Genomic DNA, 9,239 nt, shown 5'->3' with positions numbered 1-9,239 from the left:
TTATTATTATTATTATTATTATTGGCGTCGGTGGCTTAGTGGTTAAGCTCTCGGACTCGCAACCGTTAGGTTGTGGGTTCGAATCCCATCAGGGGCCTGACGTTGTGTCCTTTGGAAAGGCACTTTGCACAAATTTTCCTCACTTCACCCAGGTGGAAATGGGTACCCGGCTATTGACAGTGAACGATCTTGTCAGTTTGATAGTGTTTGAGAGCGTGAAATCCGCAGCTTACACTGTATGCTTCCGCGGAAGCTGAGAATGTTTCTGAGTGTTCTCAGAGGGTCTGCTGGGGTAATAATAGTTGTAAAGCGCATAGAGCATGCTCTTGAGCATGGATATGCGCTATATAAATGCAATTATTATTATTATTATTATTATTATTATTATTATTATTATTATAACGTACATGATGTATAGATAATAGTATGTTCATTCTATTGTTAATAGTCAGATTTTTTTTAACAAGAAAAAGGCATTTGGTGGATTTCTGTATCATGTAATTCAAAATGTATATTGTTTAAAAAATGTGAAATACTTAAAAAAAGAAATAACCCATTTGTATAGTAACCTGACAAATTTCAAATAAGCAAAGTCAACACTTTTTTACAGTTCAGATTCATGCAACTGAGTATTTACTTCTTGAATGTTTCCTTTATTATTTTTATTTAACTTATGTTAAACAAATTAGTAGAGTATAATTTTGTCTGTTCTGTTTTGAAAAGTTGTGATCTTTGTATGTACTGTGGTCAACTTATGTAATAATCCTTGCCATAATATGTTTCTAGTGTCATGGTCTCTTTTTATTCTAACTCCTTCCATTTCTCACAATCCGATTGTATGGAAACTTTCCCTACCGCCCACTCGTAGCCTACATATAGAACCTTCTGACCCACCCACTTTCTAACCCTCCACCATTCCCCCAACAACTCAGGAAATAATCATTTTTCTGTTCTTTGATGCCCCAGATGGGATCATGTGTGTCACTGGGCTGGCTTCAGTCTGATTGGCAAAGACTCCAAGGTCAACCTTAATGAGATACGTCATGCCCATCTGGATCAGCTGATTGACAAGTGTGAGGCAGAGCTAGAGGAGGAGTCGGACACGCCCATCCTCAATCCAAAGGCAGTTGTGCCCAACGGTAAGCTTGGAAGTTGAGAGGACTTTGAATTTTATTGAAAAATGATTGTTCTCCAAATGTGTTTTGCTGGCCAGGGAAATTCGGACACTTTGTTGTTTAGTGGGCTTTTAAAAAAGATAGTGCTGAACAAAAACCCTCTTTTTCTCTGCACGCCAGCAATGAAAGTTTATAAAAGCTCAATATCTGACCGAGTAATGCCTGACATGTGGCTCATGAATCGCAAAAAAAAAAAAAAAAAAAAAAACAACAACAAAATAAACCCCATGTTTCAACCGAGGCAATTGTTTTTACGAGCATATTTGAGTAAAGCTACATAATATGAAGTTTTGCACGTTTCTTGACTTTTAAGTAGAGAAAAATAAGCTTGAAAGCCATGCTGAACACAAGGTGTCTATTTTTGGATGATAAGCTACCAGAGCTCGCTAACACCCTGACATTGTTTTCGTAACTAAGACATATTTGGGTTCATTGGTCATTTAAGTTCAAAACTAGTCGATTTAGACATTACCATTGCAATTTCCAGTTAGTTAAATGGATTTAAGGAAAAGGAAGTAGTTCAAGTTTAATTTTGGTTACAAGTTCATAGTTTATGGATTTGGGGCTGTATGTCGATTACAGCTATGCATTTTACCTGATTTTCTTTGACCGCACACATTTGTTTGCGAGAGTCAAATCTGTACATTTGTCCTTTATGGCATCAGCTGCTGCTTTCCACAATTGTTGGGTGCTTTTCTGAGGCTTCTGTGGACATACCTTGCACTTCAGTGCCTCCTGACCTCATCTGAGCATTGTGTGAATTAAAGGATTGCGTTCCTCCCTGTCTTTATCATAGTCAATCTTGAGGAAACTGCTACCCTAGAACTACAAACTATCTGCCCAGTGCCTAGTTTTGAGAAATTTGGCGTAAAATATGTTGAGTTTCTCAACATGTCAAGCTTTTTCGAATGCAATTCTTTGAATATCTTTATAATGATTCCGAATAATCTTACAATTTTGATAGAGCAGATAGAACATATGGTTTCTGACCTCATGATCTTAGTTACTCAAAACGGCCAAAAATGTCAGATAGAACGTTGTAATTCTGTGGAAGTAAAATGTTGGAGACATTTTATTGCATACATTTTTTTCGGTCGGGTCATTTACATAAAACTATTTGAAACTTTCCTTAAGCATCTACTTTTACGCTACTTTTCTGCAAAAGTACTGTGATGATGCTCCTGTGGAAGACTGACTTTACAATATTTTTCCATTCGATGATAATGATGGTGATAATGAACAAGTGGATGCTTTTGTTACTTCAGTGTTGTTTATTGCTTTTTCTACCAATTTTCCTGATTTTGGGCTAAATTTTGACCTACTTTTTAAAAATATGAACAAAATTCTCTGAACTATGTCCAAGTCCTCCTGTTCAACAATGATGATGGTGATGATGATGATGATGATGATGATGATGATGATTTGCGTTCACTGCACTATTCTATTATATTCCTTACCTCCACGCAAATGTCCCCCTGCCCCCCGCCTCTCTCTCTCTCCCTCTCTCTCTCTCCCCCCCCTCTCTCTCTCTCTCTCTCTCTCTCTCTCTCTCTCTCTCTCTCTCTACCACCTCTTGCCTTAGCCTACGCGTCCACCTACATAAGATCACCTCCAGGCCAAGCTAATGTACAAAGTTTTTGCGTGGTGTAGAAGCGACTCAAAAAGATCCGCGTCCACCGGCGTCAGACCAGCTAAACCTATTTTTAGCCTAGTGTGTTATGATTACGAGAACAACAGACAGCACAGGTGATTTCTTTATTTATTTACCACTTTAAAAAACTAAAAAGCAACAAATTATAATTATGGGAAAAATTGTTGGTAAGTTGGGACGACGATGAGAAGAAAAAAAAAAAAAAGAAAAAAAAAGTGAGGGTGGGATTCGAACCCACGCTCACAAAAATAATGTTTGCCTTCAAATGCAGACACACTGTTCACTCGGCCATCCGAACTTTCATCAGCGAAGGGTAAATTAAGGTATCTAGTGGACCGGCAGATAAGGTCTGGAGAAAACTAAAATTTGGCGGAAAATTGGAAGCACTAAACATTAGAGAACGTAGATCTAGATCTAGACACGTCCCCTGCTAGGTCTAACCTGGCCTATTTTTAGCTCCCCCGAGAACGAAATAATCTAGATCTAGATCAAGTGCTTTAATTTCATTTTTTTGCTGTTTTTCAGCACAAATCTGCTATTGTACAACATATTATAATGAGATACAACTTTATTGATCATGTAAAGTACAATGAAGAAGTAAAAATGTACTTAAAGATGCAAATTTCCTTCCAAAATGAGTCGAATCAAGGTTTTCTTAGTCCCCTGTACGACTGACCAAAAAGCGTGCATGCAGGAAAATCGCATAGTCAGGCAAAGGCAGTCAATGACTGACAAAAACAAGCTCATTTGCATGTGAGCTTGGCCTGCAAGTGACGAAAAAGCGCAGTGGACGCGGGGCCTTAGTGTTTCCCTTTGTCTGGCCTTTCCGATTTGTGTTCACCGCACCTTTTAGCATTGTGACATGTATGTATTCACTTTGTTATCTACAGCTAGTGTAGTCATTTATATTCTGAATATTCCTGACGAAGCCCGTTGAGGGCGAAACGTTGAACATGTGATTAAATTTTTTGAAATACTACCAGGTCTTAAATGTTTTACTATCTGCTTTATACAATGATGATGATGATGATGATGATGATGATGATGATGATGATGATGATGATGAAAGTCGCCAGTATTTTTTCTGCAGTGAAACAGTGATGATAATGATGACATCACCTCTGTCGCCACCATTAAAAATTTTTTTTGCTGTCTACAATGATGATGATGATGATGGTTATTATGTTGATGATGATGATGATGGTGATAATGATGATGATGATGGTTATTATGTTGATGATGATGATGATGATGATGATGATGATGATGATGATGATGATGATGATGATGATGATGATGATGATGATGATGGTTTTTTTCAGTTTCCAGTAAAGAGCACAACTTGTCCGTGCTGCAGAAACACGTGAGGAGTTTGTTGAAGGAACACTACAAGAATCCCAGAGTCATTACTGATCTAGTGGATCTGGTTAGTGGTGCTTGTGTGTGTGTGTGTGTGTGTGTGTGTGTGTGTGTGTGTGTGTGTTTGTGTGTGTGTGTGTGTGTGTGTCTGTGTGTGTGTATTTGTTTATGTGTGTATATATTTGTCTTTGTGGCTGCTTGTGTGAGGGTGTGTGTTAGTGATGTTGTGTATCATGTGCTTGCTTGTCTGTTTGTATTATATTAGAGTGTGGTCATATTTCTCTCTCTCTCTCTCTCTCTCTCTCTCTCTCTCTCTCTCTCTCTCTCTCTCCCCCTCTCTCCCCCCCTCTCTCTCTCTCTCTCTCTCTCTCTCTCTCTCTGTGTGTGTGTGTGTGTGTGTGTGTGTGTGTGTGAGGGTGTCATGTGTGTGTGTGTGTGTGTGTGTATGTGTGTGCGTGTGTTGTAAAATGGTCTCACAATGTGCATTTTCTGTCTTCTGATTCGTCAGTTAAATTGAGTGATAATTCTGCATTGTACTGCGCTTAGAGATTTCTGCAATTAGGAGAATACAGTATAACACCGATAGCTTGAATTCGTCGGTAGTTCAAGGGATCCATAGTTCAAAGGATATCTTACAAAGATAAAGAAGAAAAAAACACGGGACCGCAGGCACAGTTTGACCGATGTGTGATTTCATGTTATACAGTATTATTAATAATAATTATTACTATTGTTTTTATTAAGATATGATAAGATAAGATACATCTTTATTGTCCAGATCCTGGCACATCGGTTTGGTGTTTCACCACATACACACATACACACACACACACACACACACACACACACACACACACACACACACACACACACACACACACACACACACACACACACACACACACACACACACACACACACACACACTCACACTCACACACACATGCGCACATGCACGCTTACATTCATAAATGCCTAATATGAATGAACAGTAATGTAAACAACAATAATGTTAAGCTAGATACATAAGCCTATTCAGTATTCTGATTGTAACTCAATGTTATTCTGATGCATGCTCTAAGGTCGTATGAATACTTTTAACAAGATGGTTAAGATGGAAGAAATTTGATGGATGATGGTAAAAATGACCTTCTGTATCTTTGTTTGTAACGGATCAGAAGCAAAGGTCTTTTACTTCTGACTGATGTTTTTATTTGAGGGAACAAGGGATGTTTATTGTAAAAAAAGATGGAATTAATTTTTTTAGTGCTAGCTGTAATGTACAATTCATCCAAGTAGGGGAATGTAGTTGTTGAAATTTTGCATGCTTTCCATATTAATTGATCTATTTTTTTCTTTATCTTGTTTTTGTTATAATTATTATCATTATAATTATTATCATTATAATAATTTATGGTGTACACATAGAATCTGAATTTCCTTCACTCATCAGCTGGACGCAGCCCTCAAACGTCTCCATACCATGGAGAATAACCGACAGCCATGTCGTCTCACCGATGTCATCGCGGGAAGCAGCCCGGCCGTGGCCTTACTCAAGTGGCTGGGGTTCCACTTCCAGGCCAAAGAGGCTGAGCTCACCTGCCCGTATATCGTCTTCCCCCACTGGAACACGGATGAGCTGCTGATCCCGACGTACGACGCCCTCAAGGCTGTTATAGGTGAGTGTTTTGTGGCATAGTGATATAAAATGTGTCGCGACGCAGTGGAATCAGGCGCTCGTCAATTTTTGGGCATGTGGAATTATTGGTATCATCTGAAAGCTGATTTATTTGCCTTTCTTCGTATGAAATAAATATCCATTTGTCTTGAATAGAACTCAAGATATATGCGATTGAAGTTTGGTTTCAGTGGTGAAATTAGCAAGAAAATAGCCACCAAAGTTTGGTAAATCCAATAGCTAAAGAGTCTTTGAAACTGAAAAATCAATGCCTTTAATCAATGTGTTTCAGTAAAATTCACATGAAAATGTGTTTTTATATGGACATAAAAGAGGTTGAGCCAAAAAATAAAAATGTGATAAAAATGTCCAAACTGTCGAAAAAATGCCTGTTTCTAAGATTCCTGTATTTTGACGAGCACCTGATCTCACTACGTTGCCTCACAAATATTGTTGATTTGTCATTAGCACAGCTCTGACCTTTAGGTGATTTGGTGTAAGAGGCAATGACATTTCCTTCGATATGAAATTACTTGTCTCAGGTAAATTTGGCAGCCCACAATGATTTCATAAAGTGCAGTCAAAATATGCATTCATAATGTCACCCTGGCCAGAAGTAGGCCTATGAACATTGGATAAAAACAGTCTGCGTTCTTTGTACTGATACAGACACTGGGTAGATGGAGGATGCTACTTCTAGGTGTAGCATTTTTTTCTTGTCTGTCTGTTGTCTGGGGCTAATATCCTACTTTTGTTGTTGTTTGCAAAACACATGAAAAATGATCATTACATTTATTTAGCTCAAGGATGGTGTGTTTTTTACTAGCCCGTACCGTGGTCTAGTTTACACTTATTTATGTACTGAACTATAGATGTTATGTTTCAGAACTGTCAGCCAGCCCAAAATGTGTGAGTGCTCTCACAGAGGCCTTACCCATCACACAGGACAACATCTCCTGCCTTATTGATCTGGTGAGGAAGACTTTCTCTTTCCTTCTCTCCCCACCCTCCCCCCAGCAACGAAAAAACAACAAACCCCCCCTCCCTCTTTTTATTAAATACAGCTTTTTTCTTTGTGTGTATTGGTTTTTTTTGGTTTGGTTTCTTATTAGAAAAATTTGTTGTCTATGTTTTAAAGAAATACTTTTGTTCTTTTCTTCACTTTTATTTGAGATGTTTGGAGGGCATCTTCTCATGCTCAGCTTTTTCAAGGTGTTTCTTTCATCCAATTTTGACTAAATTCAGCTCTGTGGACAGATTATTTTTATTCATATTTCCGAGACATAACACTTGGTTGAGGATGCTTTCATTTTATTTTTACACCATTTGCCCTGGCAGAGAGATTCAAATTGGGTTTAGGTATTCTTTTGTAAATTGAAATAAAATCTTGTTTGATTTTCATCCATCCCCCTTGAAGAAATTTGGTTAACAGCTTATATACATAAATATGTACCTACATAAATAATGTGATATCAATACAGTTAATGAACTTCCCATATCTGGCTGCCGCTGTGTTGTGCTGCACTGTTTTTTAAAGCTAGGGCTGTTATATCTTTTTAAGGCTATACCCCATTGACTATAGTTACCAAAACATTGTTTCCTCAACATATTCTATGCTTGACAATACTGTCAGTCCGAGATCTCTCTAACCACTTAACCCCTGGAATCCCCTTATATGACTTGCTAGGGTCAGTACATTTAGACTTTGGGAAACGACGTCAAACTAGCTGTCAATCCAAACTTTTATAGAACACATACCCAAGTGCATTCTATATTTGTAGCTTCTTTTCCATTCAAATGTCTATCATCTTAATCTCTCCAACATCGTTTCTGTGTTTGTTACTCTCTTGTAACACCTCTAATCTTCAGCACTTATATAACCTTATTTATTTGTTGCAAGCACAGAAAAACTCTTACTAAAACTTTAAAAAAAAGAATGTCTTTCCCAGATGAGCATCACAAAACACGCGCCGGAGATCCAACTCAAGGTCACTGACTTGTCCGTGCACCCTCTGTGGCACTACACCAAGACGCGGGCATTGCTACAGGCAACAGGCTTCCACCAGGTGGGGCTTCTGCTCACCTTCAACATGATGGCCACACACAAGTGAGTTCACGGGGGTGGGGGGTGGGGGAGGGCAGAATTTAGCCAAAAGGGTTGTAATGTTAGGTCTCGTAACTGACATGTATTATGTACCGTATTCAAACCAACTGGTACAACTGGTGCTTTTTCTGTGTGTCTTGCTTTTTCCCTGCTGTAAAAGGTCTTTATCATGTTAATGGCTTCCCTTTATTAAAACAGACCAAATTTTGTGTCAGTGAGTGTCTTTAAGGTGACTCAAGCAAGACAAACTCTCTATTTATAATTATCTGTCCTTATCTTAGTTAGTGTGACACAACCATCATTTCGTCACATTGCTGCTCTGTCCGTCTTGAAATAACCAACCTCCACCCTGCTCCCCTGTTATGTTACGACTTACTTGAGTCTTGCAGTAGTAGATCTAGATAGTAGTTGATGTTGGTGGGGCCCCACCTGTTCGTCTTCTGGTAGTTCTTGGTTAGCCGATGTTACCCGTTTCAGCTTCAGTGAGTGAGTGACACTTAGATTACCCACGGCTTGCACGAAATCACCTGAGGTCTCAGTCACGTGATATGTCCTTGAGGCCTATGTCACAATAACTACTTTAAAGGTGCGTTCACACTACATGTCCTATTCTTAAGGTGCGGTTTCACCTGTGAACTGATAACTCAGTTAACATAAAATATGTGTTATGATACAATAGAATCAGGTGCTCGTCATTTTTCGGGTATGTGGAGTTATTGGTATACTTTTAAAGCCTGTTCATTTACCTTGCTTTCCATTTTCAGTGGGAAAAATACCCATCTATCTTGAATAATAATCGAGATATTTGCTAATAAAGGAGGAGGGAGTTGCTTCGTGTGAGAGGTAAAATTTGTAAGGAAATGACCTAAAAGGTTTGGTGACTTTCAGAGGCCGAGTGTCCTTGAAAGCTGCAACATCAACATTTTTCAGCAGAATCCACACAGGAACATCTTTTTAATTGGTGTAAAAGGTGTTGTGTCCCAAACAAAAAAATTAGTAAAAATTTGCCCACCAGGCAGAAAAATGTTGATTTCTTTGATGTCATTAATTTAACGAGCACCTGCTTTCACCGGGATGCCTCACATATATATATGTGAATAACCCTAGTTAAAATTCTTGAATTTGGATTCTTTGGTGAGTATTCAAGGCTCGTTATTTACTTTGATCAACCCAGTTAGACATCGATGTTGAAGTAAGAGATAGATATTGTCTATTAAATAACCTTACTTAAAGTGTTGAAAAGAGCATTGAACACATATAATCATCCCCCCC

At 38.5% G+C, this 9,239-nt stretch overlaps 1 protein-coding gene across 1 annotated transcript in view; it reads left to right on the top strand.

Annotated features, from left to right (window-relative positions):
• LOC101849638 (tetratricopeptide repeat protein 28) overlaps nt 1-9,239 on the top strand; it is a gene marked incomplete in the record, with an annotated part of 49,999 nt that overhangs the window by 29,916 nt on the left and 10,844 nt on the right. Inside the window, 5 exon segments of the mRNA XM_013086798.2 lie at nt 967-1,139; nt 4,149-4,252; nt 5,639-5,864; nt 6,750-6,835; nt 7,813-7,970. Of these exon segments, the coding sequence (XP_012942252.1) occupies nt 967-1,139; nt 4,149-4,252; nt 5,639-5,864; nt 6,750-6,835; nt 7,813-7,970 (747 nt within the window).

Source organism: Aplysia californica, unplaced genomic scaffold (assembly GCF_000002075.1).
Source record: "Aplysia californica isolate F4 #8 unplaced genomic scaffold, AplCal3.0 scaffold00506, whole genome shotgun sequence".
Lineage (NCBI taxonomy): Eukaryota > Metazoa > Mollusca > Gastropoda > Aplysiida > Aplysiidae > Aplysia > Aplysia californica.
This window is presented reverse-complemented; position numbering and strand designations above follow the sequence as displayed.